We start from the raw sequence: 17968 nt of genomic DNA, 5'->3' as shown, positions 1-17968 counted from the left end.
TTTGATGTGTATATCTGTCTTGCAAGACAGTTTTTATACACACAGAAACTTCACTCATTGATTTGGTAAATTCCAGTATTGATGATAAGGAGTCAACTTCTAATATAAAACGAAAATGTTTTATCCTTCTTCTCCTCTTACTATCAGGCAATGTTCAGCCTAACCCAGGGCCCTTTCTGAAAAACATTAGTACCCCTGATGAATTCAAAGCCAGATCAGGCCTGGGCATCTTACATCTTCATCTACAAAGTTAATCAATAAACATGCTCCCTTACGTAAGTTTAGGATAAAGGGGCGAAACAATCAATGGTTTTCCACTGAAATTGGAAACCTCCTCAAAGAAAGAGATCTTGCATGGGCCAGAGCACGAAAAACAAAACTGGAGGCTGATTGGCTCAATTTTCGTCAACTCCGCAACAAATGTACCTCCTTAATTAAGAGGGCTAAATCAGAATTTTATTTATCTGAAACCACCAAAAATTTAAATGATCCCAGGAAATCTTGGAACGTTGTGAGATCTGTTTCTGGTGCTATGCCCTCTAATGAACTGCCGAACTTTTTGGTCAAAGACACTGGAAACCTGACCGATAAATGTGCCATGTTAAATTATTTTAATGAACATTTTATCTCAGCAGGGCACTTGTTTGATTTTTTTAACAGTGATTCTAAAAGCACCATTTTAACTGATGAACCTTCTGTTGAAAGCTGTCTCCCTGTTGATTGTTCTTTTCATTTTGAACCTGTGTCTATTTCTGAGGTCCATAGTGCGCTAAAAAATTTGGACTCCAAAAAATCAGCTGGTCCAGATAGTTTGGATCCATTTTTTCTAAAGCTGGCTGCTGACTTAATTGCTGAGCCTCTAACGAGTATTTTTAATCTAAGTCTCAGTACAAACAAACTTCCTAAAGTTTGGAAATCTGCTTTTGTCCTCCCACTGCTAAAAGGTGGTGAACCCTCACTTGTTAACAATTACAGGCCTATTTCAAAATTATGTATTTTAGCCAAAGTATTTGAAAAATTGATCTGTGATCAACTGAAGGACTTCTTGGAACTGAGGAACATTCTAAATCCCCTTCAGTCAGGGTTTAGGAAGAAGCACAGCACTGCTACTGCTGCTCTAAAAGTCCTTAACGATGTGTTTGAGGCATTGGACTCAAAAAAGTTTTGTGTGGCTCTGTTCATTGACCTGTCTAAGGCATTTGATACTGTGGATCACAATATTCTGTTGGAAACTCTCTTCAAGAATGGCATCTCCAAACAAGCTGCCTCTTGGTTTGCTGATTATTTGGCAAATAGAACACAATGTGTTCGGATGGCTGGAGTTAGCTCCACCTTTCTTGAGGTCACAAAAGGTGTACCTCAAGGCTCAGTCTTAGGACCCATTCTGTTCACAATTTACATAAATGATCTCTGTGCAAACATGTCAAATGCCTCATACCATCTTTATGCAGATGACACTGTAATTTACTGCTGCTCACACTCGATTGCTCAGGCATTTGAATTTTTGCAGTCCGCCTTTGATGAAGTGCAGATTTGTTTGGAGAAATTGAAGCTGGTTTTAAATGCTGATAAATCCAAACTAATGATTTTCTCAATGTCATCTGTTCCCTTGGAGAATACCCCCAAAATCAGAACTGTCCGGGGTGAAACTCTAGAGCTGGTTACCAGCTATAAGTACCTGGGACTCATTATTGATGAGGAGCTTTCATTCAAGTTGCATGTTAAAAATTTGATCTCCAAATTACGGGTGAAGCTTGGTTTCTATTACAGAAACAAATCATGTTTTTCCCTTAGAGCTCGGAAGTTTCTGATGTCAGCTACTTTCTTGCCTGTGCTTGATTATGGAGATCTTGTGTATATGTCAGCTTCAACCAGCTGCCTTCAGTCCTTGACTCCTGTCTATCACTGTGCTCTGAGGTTTATCACTGGTTGTAGCCGCCTCACCCACCACTGTGAACTGTATGCAAAAGCTGGCATGCCTTCCCTGGACATAAGACGCTATACACACTGGTTGACTTTAGTTTATAAGGCTCTTCTTGGCTTGGTTCCCATGTATTTATGCACTTTTCTTCAGAGAACTAAAAGCCGTTATGCCCTGAGATCGAATGACATTCTGCATCTTACTGTTCCTCGTGTTCGAACTGAAATGGGTAAAAAAGCATTCAGCTTCTCTGCCCCCTCTGCTTGGAATGCCCTCCAATCTGAACTGAAAATGTCAGAACTTGTTTCACTGGAAGCTTTCCGCTCTATTTTAAAAAAACTTCAATGGAAATCGTTCGAACAGTGCCTATGTTCTTAACTTTTACTGTACCTACAACCTCTGCACTTTATTTCTCGCATCTTAAATTTTTTATATTTTCATGTTTCATCTTTTACTGGTTGTTTGTTATTGTTGTTTGTCTGTCCTGATTACCATGACGTGTGCTGCTGCCTTTCTTGGCCAGGTCACCCTTGTGAAAGAGGTCTTGATCTCAATGGGTTTTTTATCTGGTTAAATAAAGGTTATAAAACCGCTCCTTGTACCAGAAGATTGCTGGATAAACTAAACAGCAACCTGCAGTGGGCTAGGATGAAAGTGAAGCCTATTAAATCTAGGGGTATTTAAATTGTTAAAGGAAAGATAGTAGATAAGAAGTTTGTTATAAATGATGAGGTAGTTCCCACAGTGCTGGAGAAGCCAGCGAAGAGTTTGGGAAGATGGTATGATGCAAGTCTCAGTGATAAGGCGCAGTTTGAAGGGTTGAGGCAGGAAATGATTCAAGGCATTTCAAGCATAGACCGGTCAGAGCTACCAGGGTAGTTAAAATTGTGGTGCTTGCAATTTGGTCTACTGCCCCGGCTAATGTGGCCGCTGACAGTGTATGAGGTTGCCCTCTCAAAGGTAGAAAAGTTGGAAAGAATGATTAATTCATCTATCAGAAAGTGGCTTGGTCTCCCACGCTGCTTAAGCGGCACAGCCTTGTATGGGAAAGGCATTCTGGAGCTCCCAGTTACCAGCCTAACAGAGGAGTTTAAGTGTGCTAAAGTTAGACTGGAAATGACTCTCACTCAGTCGAAGGATCCAGTGGTTAGGAGTGCATATCATAGGCCATGTACAGCAAGGGCGTGGAGGCCTAGGGCTGTGTGCAGGGAAACCTCTGTGGAGCAAGGCATCAGCAGTAGAAAGGAGAAAGGTGGTAGTGGAAGAGGTACAGAAACAAGAGAAAGCAGTTAGATGCTCTAAGGCAGCGTCGCAGGCTAAGCAGGGTCAATGGGTGAACTGGAAGACTGTGGAGAAAAGGAAGTTGAAGTGGAGAGAGCTTTGGAGCATGAAGGCTAGCAGGATTAGATATATGATAGGGGCTACTTATGATGTGCTGCCAACTCCCCAGAACCTAAACCAGTGGATAGGTGAGGATGCTGCCTGCCCACTGTGCACTTGTGTATGCACGCTTAGCCATATTCTGACAGGTTGTAAGGTCAGTCTTTCCCAAGGACGTTATACCTGGCGTCACAACCAGGTACTGAAATGTTTAGCAGCTGCAATTGAGGAAAAACGGGGTGAATGTAAATTCCATGGCCGTTAACAGAGAGAATAGACGCACCAAGTTTGTACGGGAGGGAGAAAAGGCTAGTTAGCAGGCATCAGGCATAACACGGGACAGCTAAGAGTAGGAGGAACCTGGGAGATAAGGGCGGATTTAAATGGACAACTAGTTATTCCAGCTGAGATAGCTAGCACCCGACTACGGCCAGATCTGCTGTTGTGGTCTGAGCCAGAAAGTAGTCTATTTCATAGAGCTCACTGTCCCGTGGGAAGATAGAGTTGAGGAGGCTAACGAGCGTAAGAGAGCTAAGTATGCAGAGCTAGCAGCAGACGAAGAGCAGAATGGCTGGAAGGCCTATGTCCGCCCGGTAGAAGTCAGCTGCCATGGATTTGTGGCGAGGTCAAGTCGGCGATTGCTCTTCTGAGCGAGCTGGGCATATGTGGAAAAAGCCAAAGGACTGCGGTATGCAACATGTCCCAGGCAGCAGAGAGAGCGAGCGAGTGGCTATGGGTCCGTAGGAAGCATGCTAGCTGGGGAACTAGCTAAAGGTAAGGATGGCTGCGTGACTCTAGTATGTTTGGTTCGTGGTTCAGTCCGCATCAACGGGGCGAGCCACAGTAGATTCGTTTGTTTGTTACGTGATTTGTTTGTTTGTTACGTGGTTCAGTCTGCATCAACAGGGCGAATCACGGTAGATTTGTTTGTTTGTTACGTGGTTCAGTCTGCATCAACGGGGCGAACCATGGTAGATTTGTTTGTTTGGCTCGTGGTTCATAAAAGGACTAGGCTAATGATTGAAATATTAGTTGTTGATAGACATTGAATGGTGAGGAAAACGGGGTTGTGCAGTGGCAGTGTGGAGTGTGGAAGTCACTGTTAAGCCTTCTCGAGGTGTCGTGGGCCTAACTTAACGAAACATTGGTGAAGGGAGGTGCCCACTTGAAAACCCCAATGACATGCTGCATACTGCTGTTGTTTAGGCCAGGTTCCTGATGTCTTCATGTTGCTTGGTAGCTATGGTTAGCTGCTGAGCGGGCCATACAAGCCAGCAGCGTTAGGTTAGCTTATGTTTCACAATGTTTGAATTATCCTCTGCTGCTCTGTGGGCTTACAAGCCAGCAGCATTTACTTAGTTCATGTAGATTGTAGGTTAATCGTCATATCACATGACCGTAGGTTTGGTAGGGTTTCTTAGTTGAACAGGGCCTCTAAATGTGTTTTGCCCGGGATCTTGGCACAAGGGATTGTAACATCTTATCCTGTGTATTACTGAATTGGCTGGTTATTACAATACAAGTGGGAGAAAATAAATGATTTCCGAAAGCAACATACAGTTTAGCTTTGTTGTTTTTAATGCTTGAACATAAAAATGGAAGCTCGTTTAACTGGAAAGATTGTTTAATGCAAAGACTTGATATACAGTCCTAAAGAGTGAGGTTATCATGTCAGAGGAGCAGCAACGGCAGTGTAAGTGGAGATATATTTAAAAAGAAAATGTTAAAACATTTAACATGTGCAAGTGGCATCAGAAATTAAAGAACAAATGCAGGCAGGGTTACACATGATAACTACTCTCATGCTACTAAATGACAACATGGACTGCTGGTGAGAGCCTACACATAGAAAGGACTTATGTTACACGTTAAAATAGCAGCATCTATAATATTACACCGGTCAGAATATATAGTCAAAAAAAAAAAAAACTCTTTTAGGTCGCAACTTTTTTTTTGAAGAAGAAGCCTTGGTTACTTCAGTCTTCAGTGTTCTTCCAGAAGCCTCTGTTGTGATTAATAGCCTCAAGAAGCCTGGTCTCCATCGTGCTGTTGACTGGGTATCTGCGGTAGATGGGCAGTAACAGCAGACAGTGGCAGGTGAGCGCTTCTGGCATATGGAGTTCATTGACGTTGGGCAAGACGGCCACTCTCATCCTGATGCTCTCCATTCCCAGGAAGGGTACGCGGTCACTGCCTGTTACGAACACTGGTGGTGACAAAAAAGAAATAAAATTGATGTGGTAAGACGGAAAACAATCAAAAGGGAATTTATTATCAGGAAAATGTTTGTTACTTACAGAGGAACTTTTTCTTGTCCTCCGGTGTCATTGCCTCAAACACCTCCCAGAAGATGAGGATGTTTGGATGTCCGGCATGGTAGTCTCCTTCATAAACTGTGTTCTGTTTGGAATTAAAAAATAATAATCTAATGTAACAAAGGTTTTAAAATGTACATACGTACTTTTGCAAATTTTATTCTTGAGATTTCAGACTGTGCACATGCTGCTGTTGAAACTGTTGGTGATTGACTTAAAGCTGCATTGTGTGGGGGGGGGGGGGGGTCACCTCCTTCTGGCATTATGTGAAATTCTTTGACAAGGCCTTGAATGTCACATTCATTTATGTAAGTCCCACACTATAACTTTAAACCTAACTGCTTTTTACTCCACTGCAATATTTTATTTTGTATCTGTGTGAACAGTTAAGTAGGAATTAAGCCGTTAAGCTGTGATCCTCAGTCTCTTTGACTTGTGCATCCTAGTTTAAAAAAAAAAAAAAGGTGGGGCCTCACATTTAAGATGTCCAAGACGTCAGCAGTTACCTCCAGGAGTACATGTCCCTTCTAAACTTTTTAAACGGTTTAATTTAAATGATTTAAGGCCCAAGATGTTAAATAATCAAATAAAAACAAAGACAGTCACTAGGTTGAGAACGACTCTACCAAGGTATCCAATTCAACTGGCTGCAACAGTCAAAAGACGCTTACACATTAAAGCATCAGTATTATTAATCTATTAATATTATATCAGTACATTTTATATTTAAAGTACTCCTGCAATTTAACTTAAAGGGGAATTACCGTTTTTCACAACCTGGACCTTATTTCTGGCATAAAATACGATTGTTTACTCACCCATATAACTTTGGTGTCATTTCGAGTCGTTCGGAAGATATTTCGATCCAGCGGAGCGCCGCCGATATGCATATAGTGAGTGGAGCGCTGCGTATATCCCTATAGTGGGACTGACTGGGGCACCGAAACTCAGCCTCTAAATAACACATTATCTGCCATGAAACTCTTTCATTTCACCAATATTTTGTTGTGATACGCTAGTGCTATTCCCCATTGAGTCCGGAGTTACCTGTTATCATCATCTGGCGTCTGTAGATTGACTTATTAACTTCTGACCTGGATGATGTCATCTCTGAGCGCCGCACGCACCCGCGATGGTCGGCTTGTTTATCTGTAATTTGCTACTGCTAGTTTTTTGCAACATGGTTGAATATTTTTCCTATCCTGAGGTTGTGGACGACGACTTTGTTTATGATGGACGTCCTTACCGTTTTGAGCCATAGTATATGGATGAGGAGCTTGTTGAAAGGAGGATGCGGCGGCAGAGAGAGGAACAGCTGGCCAAAGAACAAGAAACCGCTGCACGTCCACGAATACACGACAGGTAACTCCTGACCCACCGGGGAATAGCACTAGCATATCATATCAAAATATTGGTGAAATAAATGAGTTTCGCAGCAGATAATGCGTTATTTAGAGGCTGCGTTTCGGTGCCCCAGTCACTCCCACTATATGGATATACGCAGTGCTCCGCTGGATCTAAATATCTTCCGAACGACTCCATATGACACCAAAGTTATATGGGTGAGTAAACGATCATATTTTATGCCAAAAATAAGAAAAAAACGGCAATTCCCCTTTAATGTAAGTACATTTATCATAGAATATTATTAGATTGTTGTTCAAGTATTTTTTCCCTCAACTTCAAAATAAAAATACTACAGGTGTTTCACTTGACTTCATGTCATGTTACATATATGAACTTACTTTAAAAGCATTGTTCCTTAAACGTTAAGTCCTCTTCATTTGTTGAGGGTTGAATTGTGAAGATGCAATTAACAATAATACAATCATGTTGTGGGGAAACAAAATGACCACAAAACCCTGAGTTCAAAAAGTCAAAGGTAGAAATTATAAAGCTAAGGAGGTCAAATTGTTGGTTTTCATTAAATATTTCATTGCTCATTGGCTGAATTACAAGTCTTGGGTTACTTCCCCACAAGCACTTCACCCAAATCTGTAGGAGCTTGGAAATTCTGCATATCTGGATCCGCATACCTGCTTGAACACGTCCCAGTCGTAGTTTTCTTCACCCACCATCACCGCTTGCAGCTCCTCCGGCTGGAAGAACTCCACCACGTCGATGTCGCACACCTTGAAAAACCCTCTTCGGAAAGCTTCAAATATTCCCTCCACTGATTTGTTGAAGACGTAGTCAACAAAGGCAGCTACGAATTCTTTCCTATTAAGAAAAATAATTCAAGGGATACATAAGCAGCTCCAACACATCATAATAAAGTGTGCATTCAGTTTTAGTTTTCAACTCCTCGATGCCAAGGATTTTCATCTGACATGAGAATGGTTAATTATAATTATAGCCGGAAACAGAAAACACATGAAAGTTGGGATGATACTGGACACACAATCTGACAGAAATATAATGAATATGTTCAAATTTAATATCAAACTAAATCTGTGTTGTTGCTGTGAGCAAGTGAAAACCTCTGGGGCAGAAAGTCAAGTGTCAAAAACTGCAGTTCCTCAAATGTCCACTTGGGTCCCCATGGTCAAATAGTTAACTGTTTACAGCCTGGTACAAAAAACAGTTTTGTTCCTGAGATCTAATTTCCCCATTTGTGACCACTGTACGGAAGGAGATTTGTTATAAAACGGCATTGTTATTCATAATTGAAGGTGTAGCCACCTTGAGATACAGGTGGGTGACCCTCACAGGCTGCCAGCTAATTGGGTGAGTGGTAAAACATCTTAAAGTAAACCCAAAAAGTCCAGCTGCTTTTTTAGGTTTGTCTTTTGCATACATCATGACCCGCATGACTGAGGACATCCACAGACATACTCCCATCTAATGATAGCTTCTCCGGCTTTGCTAGTAGAATTATTCCCTTTCATGCAGGTGCAGAACATATGTTACTGCTGGGAGTTAGGAGGAGTCAGGCACCAACAAGATGCCAACCAGAGATGACAACCAAAACCTATATTGACATCAACAGACGGTTCATCCATCTTTATATACGGTTAATGGTCATGGGTGCTGCTGACTGCTTCCTTGATTATTTCTGTTTAAACACACCTGTTTGCACCAGTGACACATTTTCCGGGTTCTTTTGGATCAAGCTCAACGTTCTCACCACACCAGGGGGCCTGCAATAGATAATAATTACATTAAGAGTGGAATATTTCATCAATACATCTGGGCATCTCAAGAAAAGTATTGAATAAAACTGCCAATGATCCAAACTGTGATTTTGAAAACTTACAGTGAAAGTAATCTCCAGTGTTGGGACCATATCAGGAACGTAGTCCTCCAAGATGCACCTCCAAGACCTGAAAACAAAGTAAACATTGCTACTGATTAGTTATACTGACCTGCACATGTGCTTTATAAATGCTCCAAATATGCTACATAACTTTCTTTGCTATACATATTTCAGTTTTTAATCCACATAACAGAGGATTGCCAACTATGTGCAAAAGAAAGCTGTTCAGTTCTGCATTTTTAAATCGCTCTTACTCTGCCAGTAAAGGATCAAACTGCTTCATGTCGTCCAGCGAGGGTTTGACATTGACCAGCTTCTTGAACAGAGCTTGTGAGAAGGGCATGTAGACGATGTTGTGGTTGTACAGAGCCAGGCCGCACAGAACACCAAACAGGAAGTAAGTCTTCTCCTCCTCTTTTGGCTGTTTAGTGGGTGAATAAAGAACAGAAATAATTTAGTCTAGTTGAAATGTGTTGCTTGACCTCGACAACAATTTTGGACCAAAAGCTGGTCTTACTCTGGGAGGGAACCAGGCCACAGTCTCACTCTCATTGTACATGACAATTTCAGATTTGGGATTCATCAGCTCCTTGAACACATGGAGGAAAAAGTCCTTTTTGTCAACAAGTGACAACTTCCTGTTATCCACAAACTGCACCTAGGATAGAGAAAATGACACCAATCATCAATAATAACATTCTTTCAGAGATAATCTCTGTCCCTATTAGCAACCATAAAGTGCATAGCACATGACCACTGACATACACTAGGCACACAGTATGCATGTGCCGGTGATGCATACTGGGGGAGATGCAAGACCTTTCAAAATATGATGAGAAGGCACTAACTTTCTCCTGTCCAGACCAAAACACACCTAAAACAGGGTGAGCCGCATTTCCAAAAGTCTCAGTTTTGGCTGTAAAATGTTGCAGTAGTGTCTAAGCTACAACATTTTTTTTAAATTATGTGGATATAGTCCACATTGCATTCAAGGAAATGTAGAATCCAGTATTTGTGCCCAGTGAAATGGCTGGAATGCACCTTCAATTACCCTGAAGCGAAGGAATGAGAATCTTCTACATTCGGTCTTATAACACAAAAGCTGGCCAGGTTTTATTCTTGTATTTACCACAAGTTCCCTTTGGAAGGCACAGTGGTCGGCTGCAGCGAGCTGTCTGAAGGTGTCCTCGACCAAGTGAGTTCGTCTGAGAGTTAGCTGGAAGACCGGAGGAGCGCCAGGTTCCGGGAGATTTCCCAGAGTTTCTTGAGGCCACCACATAGCCAGTCCAGGATCCAAATTATGCCTGGTCTGTAATTACAAAAGCCTCCGTTATAAAGAAATCCCAGAAAATATCACTTTTACTATAATTACAGATTATGTGAGGTATTCTCTAAAATAAATGCTCATATTAGTGAGCTTTATAAAGTACTGAATATTTGTACTGCACCTTCGATAGATGTGCCACGATGTTAAAAACTGCCACCTTGCACAACAGATTGAAAAGGAATGGGTAGCGGCAGAAGATTGCAGGTGTGTCCTCTTCGTCCTGTAAGAAAAGACAAGTTACAAAGAAATAGTTTCAGCAAAAACCAGTGCAACATAAATTCTAATCTATTCAGCACACACAGACGGGTCAGCATCATGTAAACTATACTGTTAGTTTTTACCTCTATTTTAGAAAACGTTCTCCAAAGGCTGACATCCTCGAACGGCTGCACATTCCCAACGATTTCCTCCACGTAAAAAGTGCTCAGTGGGACTTTGTAGGACTTTCCAGCTTTGTTTGCCTGTGAACAAATCCATTAAAACAATAAGCAGACAATTTCATCACCTCATCAATGCACTATAAAGTTTCACTTTAACAGGCCTACAACTTTACAGTTCTAGCAACATATGATTGATAAAAGAAAGACTGGCAATTGGACATTTGAAAAAACCCGCACTGACTTTGTAGAGTAGCTTGAGGACCTCCAGCAAGTATCTGACTCCTGGGTTGTGGGTGACTAAGAGGCCATTTTTTAGCATGAAGGCCAGGGCCTTTTTGAAGACCAGGATGTGCTTTGTCAGTAAGGAGGGTGACAGTGAAGACCACCAGCTCTCTGCAGAACAAAAAGACACACAATACATTCACTCAACTTGACTTACAAATTATTCATCAAAGGAAATGTTAATTTCTTTGAAGTGGGCAATGATGGGAATAACAGTGTTAAAAAAATGGCGTTACTAACGGCGTTATTTATTTCAGTAACAAGTAATCTAACTAATTACTATTTCCTCCGTTACAACGCCGTTACCGTCACCGTCACCGTCAGTTAAATGTAGTGTGTTACTTGCGCTGTCTGCCAGCCACAAGAGCTGTGAAGGTGTTTTTTTCCCCCTCTGGGTGGGGTGTGGTGGGGAGGGGTTGGGGGGTAGCCACTTAAGTGATGATGATTGGCTAAGGTAGGGTGAGATTTCATGGTAAGCCAATCAGAGGCAGGGCAGTGTTCAGTTGGGTGTGTGTTGTTTACACACAAATGCGACCATAGCAGTATCACACAAGCGATCAATGGTGAATTCGGAGCATTCAGAGGTAAAGTTGCCGTCTTCAAGGTGGAAGTATAGGCACTACTTTAACCTCATTGATGTAAAAGGCAAGAACATACACGTGAAAAAGTCTAATTCTTAGACGTATTTAAACATATATTTTTTTCAAAAGTAACGCAATAGTTACTTTCCCTGGTAACTAGTTATTTTTATAGTGGAGTAATCCAGTTACTAACTCAGTTACCTTTTGGGAGAAGTAATTAATAACTATAACTAATTACTTTTTAAAAGTAACATGCCCAACACTGGAAGTGGGGTTGTACACCGATCAGGCATAACATTATGACCACCTTCCTAATATTGTGTAGGTCTCTCTTGAGCCACCAAAACAGTTGTGACTCATCAGAGAATGGGCATGGGCCTTCTGTGGGTGTCCTGTGGTGTCCAGTAAGACGAAAGTTGTTGGGGGGGGACTTTGGGTTCTATGGGTTGAGGAGTGGATCAGGCTTGTTCCAGTGCGTCTCACAGATACTTGAGCAGTTTTGGATCTAGTGAATTAGGAGGCCAGGTCAACATGTTGTCCTGTTTTTCATGTTTCTTGAGTTGTTCCTAAACTGTTTTTGTGTGTGTGCCTGTGTCAGGCTGCATCCTGCTGTGGATGGCTGCAGCCATCAAGGAGTGTCATTGGTGGTTGGTACATGTCTAAGTAACATCTAGACAAATGCCAGAAAAATGTCCAAAAGTTTCCCAGCAGAACATTGAATTGTTCAAGATGGTCAATGCTATTTACTTCTCCTGTCAGTGGTTTTAATGTTGTGGTTGATTGGTGTATAAACTGGATAAAATTTACATTGTCTGCCAACACTGGTAAAAAGTGAAAATAAATCTGTAGTTGTTTACTTAGTGTTGCCCGAGTCTTCTCACTGAGATCCGATATGATGATCGCAAGAGGCAAAACTCCATTGATAGCATCTTCTTCCAGAAGGGGGCACGTCAGCAGAAGCAGGATGATCTCTGGGGATTTTAAGGCACCTCCAGAAGCAGCAACCAAACCAACCAGGTGTTTTATTTCTACCTGCATGGAAAATAAATCAGTGTTACCAAGTGGCAGTATTTGCTCATGTGTCTGAAATTCTAATCATCAAAGGATGTTCCTAACTGATTGTCGGATCCATGGTACAGCCAACAGCTGATCAAAAACTCTGCTAGCAGCCTCAAGGTCCACAGTTAAAGCCCCTGCTTCTAACGGAGGATCACTGAAATCAAACATAGTATTAAAACAAATAAATAACTGGCAGTATCAGTATTGTAGTTCTAGAACTTTCTTTCCCATACCCTGAAGAAATAAAAAAAAAGACGTACCTGGCTTTCGTGAAACTTGCAACAAGACTTGAAGTTGTCGAGAACATTGAAGCTATTTCTCTGTTAAAGGGAAAAAAGAATTAGGAAAGTCTTATAAACACGGCAGTTAATGTTGTTCATATTTAACATGTCAGAGCTGTGACAAATTACCTTTTGGCCTCCTCATTACCGAGGCTCATCGTCAGCCATCTTTGCAGTTTTGTCTTATCCAGGCGTCCGGTTGACTGCACGCGATCCAAGTTCTTTGAAGAAAAAAGTTACGTAAGTTTTTTTTTTTTTTTTTTCTGAGAAAATCTTTATGATATTTGAGTTTTTAATTCATTAAAATTCATTAAACATTACCCTTGCAGGTGCGGAGTAAGCGACGTTTGTGTTCCACCCTGCTGATATTTTCAAGTCTGATTGAACAAATGAAAGCAAGAAATTTAGTTTTAAGTCTGTTAGTCATATAAAACATTTCGGTTTGGCTTGAATCTGTTGAATCTGAAGAACTGTCTGTGAATAAGGATTATGTTTAACCTAATGGTCTTTGGCAGCCATTATATTGCTCCTGAGGAAGTTCTTCTTCACTTAATGCATCTCATGGAAATTTTGTTGTTACTCTAAGTGGAAAAATGTGAACAAGAACATGTACATGTATGCGAAAATCTGACACCTGCTGGCCTGTTCATACATACCACTGGGTGCTGCTGCACTGTCCGCGGTCCATGGAAGCTGAACCAATGTGGGAGTCAGACTGCCTTGTGCCTCTCCCCTTCCGATCTGACCTTTGGCCCCATTGCCAAAAGCCCACACGTGTCCAGAGGAGCCCAAAACCAAAGTGTGATGCCTGGGAATTGTGATTTAGTAAGTTACCTGACAGAATATGAAAGTATTTGGTATTTGACTAGCATTTAAATACAGTAATCTAGTTTGAACTTTTCCACGTGATGATATATTAATGTAGTTTTTACCTGCCGCATGCAATCTGGGTGGCGGGTCCATCCAGACTGTCAACCAGTCTGGGTCTCACTTCATTAGCAGTGGAGTTGTGACCGAGCTGTCCGTGGCTTCCCTCTCCAAAGGTGAATACTTCACCATCCTAGAATCACATGATAACACCTTAACGGTCAGCGGGACTCAAACAGTTTTGTGCCATTCTGTAGAAAAACGCCAGCATATAGAGGTGAGAACAGTGAAGTCTGTACCTTTGTTAACACTGCAGTGTGGGATTCTCCACAGCTTATGAAGCAGACTCTCAGAGGTCTGAGTGCAGGCACCACACAGATGTTGAACCTGCCTGTTAAAGAAGCGTTGTAAGTGACTGACATGTCTAATAATCCCCAGTGGGCTTCACCTTTAGGGTCAATCTGCTCCTTGCTAAAATAGAACCAATGAACGAGAGCCTGAGATGAATTAAATGATTGTACCTTTCTCATCCACCCTGTTGAGCCCCAGCTGGCCACACTTATTGGCCCCACAGCAGTACACCAGGCCAGAGAGCGTGAGGAACAGAGAGTGGGTCCCCCCGGCGGCAATCTGGGTCACGGCTACACCGGTCAGAGCCTTCACCAGGTTCGGGGTGTATGGCAGTGACACTTCCTTCCCCAGACCGAGCTGACCATGACTGTTTGAACCCCACGAAAAGACATCTCCCCCTTTGAAAACAGTGTAGAAAAATAAAGAAATAGTTGTAAACAGACATTCTTGAATGTAACACAAGTGACAGTTTCTAAGTATTGAGGAAGTTTAGGAAGTTCAAGAAAGTTTGCTCCTCAAAATTCATCTCTGCTACCCATCCACTCCTAAGGCGACACACTTGTGGTGCAGCCACTGAGCTTTCAGGTTGTGTATCATTCATGCTCATAAGAATGTAGCTTCACCTCTACTTTTACACCTAAACAGAAGAATAAGCATCGATGCCAAGAGCCAAAGTAGTGGAAGATAAGTGGACTGTTCTGTGATTGCAGAGTTTCCTCCTTAGGTTGGCTGGGTTCAGCCTTAGAGACAGCTGAGACATCTGGAGCTTGTGGGGAGTCCTTCAGATCAAAAGGGGCCACTTTAGGTAGTTTGGGAATTTGGTGAGGATGCCACCTAGGGGCCTGTCCTTGGAGGTTTACCAGGCACAGCCAGCTGGGATATGTAAAGTATCTAGCCTGGCATAGGAACACCTCGGGATCCCTTAGGAGACTATAGAATGCACTGCTAGAGATATTAACATCTGGAATACCATGGTATGCTTACTGTCACCATGACCCGCCATCAGATGAGGGGATGAAAATGGATGGAGGGATGGATACAAAGAAGGGAGCAAGGATTCAGCAACTTTTAAGAATGAAACTAACTTGCTGTTACATTAGACATTACAGGCTGGGAAACAGGAGTCAGCTGTGTTCCATATAAATATATAAATATGCAGCTCTGCCGTCAGTGTGTGCATTGTTGTACCTTTGGCCAGTGCCAGGGAGTGTGAGTTTCCACAAGCCACTTGAATCATTAACATGGGCAACGGTAGGGGCACCTGGCTGCAAGGTCATGAGACAAAAAATGGTTAAAATATGACTTTCGGTCATGAGTGTGCATATCCAGTAGTCTGGATTCTTGCCTTGGTCGGTGTCTGCTACACGGTGGAGGCATTCCTAGCTGTCCATCCTCTCCTGCCCCCCAGGAGAACAAGTGTCCTGATGCGCACACAGCCGCACAATGGTCCTGACCACAAGCCATCGCCACCACATCACCCAGCCCCTCCACACGACCTGACACATGACGGAAACTCGGACAGGTCATTTCAGTAATCTAGCACAACAAAACATTCAGTTTTAATATTAGTGTTAATACTCATCAATAATATGTGAAAATGTACACCGATCAGGCATAACATTATGACCTAACATTGTGTAGGTCTCCCTTGTGCCTCCACAACAGTTCTGACTCATCCTATGGGTTGAGGGGAGGGGTCTCTGTGGATCAGTCTTGTTCCAGTGCATCCCACAGATACTTGATCGGTTTGGGATCTAGTGAATTTGGAGGACAAGTCGACACCTTTTTTTTCATGTTGTTTTGAGTTGTTATTAAACCGTTTATGTGTGTGCGCCTGTGTCAGGCTGCATCCTGCTGTATCTTTGCTGTGGGGTGGGGGTGTCTGGTCTAGGTGGGTGGTACATGTCTAAGTAACATCCACATGAATGCCAGGTCCAGATGTTTCCCAGCAGAACATTGAATTGTCACAAGATGGTCAGTGGTCATAATGTTATGACTGAACTGTGTATATAGTTATAGAACAGTATGGAAGTATGTTTATTTTTGATAGTTCAATTACAAATACATGCTTACTTGACTGACATACTGAATCCATATTTATTTTCCACAATTTATTTTTCAGTGTATACATCAGCATTATTGTATTTGTCTATTCCACCTACATTTGGACATTTATACATTTCGTACACCAAATACTCTCCACTGTATCCAACCCCTGAATGCTAAATGTCCAGTTTTTCCAACTGCACTTGAACCCAACACACGACATGTTGTGGTTCACTTTCGTTACATAGACTGACAGAGATGAAACGAAACTGAAACTCACTTAATTGTCTTTGTTGGGTGTGTGTGTATGGTTGTGCGTGTGTGTGTGTGCGTGGGCGGGTGGGGGGTCACTTCTTTTGAACGCAACCATCAGATTATGAGCCCATGATAAAGACTTTCTTGCCTTTACATTTAAACGCCTTCATAAACACAAAAATAATAATAATAATAATAATAATAATAATAATAATAATAACTAAGAGAAACAAACCAGTTTCCTATGTGTCAGCTGTTCCGAAAACTTTTGAAAACAGTAACTTTACTCACCTGGCGTCTTCCCATCTTTTTTATTCTTTCTTCCAAGTTGTCCTTGCGAGTTGTGCCCACATGACAACACGCTTCCATCCACAGTGAGGAATAAAGTGTGTCGGTCCCCGCAGCAGATGTCGGTTATGACCCCGGGCACGGTCCAGGACGCCGGGCTGAGAGCTTCCCGCGGACCGAACTGTCCACTGGAGCTGTCTCCCCAACAGAACAGCTGCATGTCTACCGATGTCAACACCTGATGGACAGAGAGTTGTGCGCGTCTCTGTGGGTGTTTTATCTCAGCTGATGCTGCTTTCAAATGCTGTCGGAAATTATTACAGTTACCCGTTGAAGCGCCTTGGAGGCACAGGGGCGGATCTAGACAAATACTCACGGGGGGAGAAAGAAAGGTGGCATAGATACTTTAAGGGGTGTCAGGAATATAATTTCCCTCTTTCTTTATATATAGGCTGATTTAGATCGTGGAAAATACCCCAAAATAAAGATATTCTAATGAAAAGTCAAAACCTGTCTTTAAATTAAGCAGAAGTTAGGTGGAACCAGCCACTGCCAAGATTGATCTCACAATGAGATTCAAAAATCGTATGTGTGATGTTATGGAGGGTTTGGCCATCTTTACACACATTCAGAGGGTGAAACTAATGCACAACCACAGCAGTTCTCAAATCTACCAGCTTTCCATGAAGGCAGCACGAGAACAACAACTGAAAGTGGAGGGGTCATTTAATCTTAGTCAGCAAAAGTCTGTAATTAAGAAACACAAACACACACACACACACACACACACACACACACACACACACACACACACACACACACACATATATATACATATTTATACATATATATACATATATACATATTTATACATATATATATATGTGTAAATGAAAGAAGAAAGAACAGAAAACTGACTGGATACTGGTCAGTATACTGGTCAGTAATTAATAAGAACACAAAACATTTTTGACATTATTGTCTTTAATTCTGAAAACAGACATTGTTTAGCAAAAAATGTGACAAAGTCTTTCATTGTGTCATCATTACGTAGCATAAAAAAGGTGCTGAGCAATTAGATGTTGGTTTTGTTTTCACTGAAATGAAACTCATTTAGGTTGGCACAGTGGCATGGTGGTTAGCACTGATGAATCACAGCAAGAAGGTTCAGACTGGGCCTTTCTGTGTGGAGTTTGCTTGTTCTCCCTGTGTCTGCGTGGGTTCTCTTCGGGTATTCCGGCATCCTCCCACTGAGTGAGCAAGACATGCTCGTCAAGTTGATCGGTGATTTTGATTAAAAGGTGTGCATGTGAGTGTGAATGGTTGTCTGTCTCTCTGTGTTAGCCCTGCGATAGACTGGCGACCTGTCCAGGGTGTAC

General features: G+C 42.0%; 1 protein-coding gene across 1 annotated transcript; it reads right to left on the bottom strand.

Moving 5' to 3' along the window:
* Positions 1-4430: 4430 nt before the first annotated feature.
* LOC311498260 (putative E3 ubiquitin-protein ligase HERC4) lies at positions 4431-16830 on the bottom strand. The gene is made up of 23 exons (XM_084558783.1): positions 16593-16830; positions 15346-15496; positions 15189-15265; positions 14171-14398; positions 13949-14040; positions 13715-13842; positions 13439-13590; positions 13104-13159; positions 12912-13003; positions 12762-12821; positions 12559-12655; positions 12300-12474; positions 10821-10972; positions 10541-10660; positions 10321-10419; positions 10002-10181; positions 9390-9530; positions 9127-9293; positions 8873-8939; positions 8686-8756; positions 7653-7836; positions 5599-5701; positions 4431-5507 (listed from the first exon to the last, which is right to left on the bottom strand). The coding sequence occupies exons 1-23, from the start codon at positions 16807-16809 to the stop codon at positions 5278-5280; spliced, it is 3039 nt and encodes a 1012-aa protein (XP_084414909.1). The 5' UTR covers positions 16810-16830; the 3' UTR covers positions 4431-5277.
* Positions 16831-17968: the final 1138 nt, after the last annotated feature.

Source organism: Chelon labrosus (assembly GCF_963514085.1).
Source record: "Chelon labrosus genome assembly, chromosome: 13".
Taxonomy (NCBI): domain Eukaryota; kingdom Metazoa; phylum Chordata; class Actinopteri; order Mugiliformes; family Mugilidae; genus Chelon; species Chelon labrosus.
This window is presented reverse-complemented; position numbering and strand designations above follow the sequence as displayed.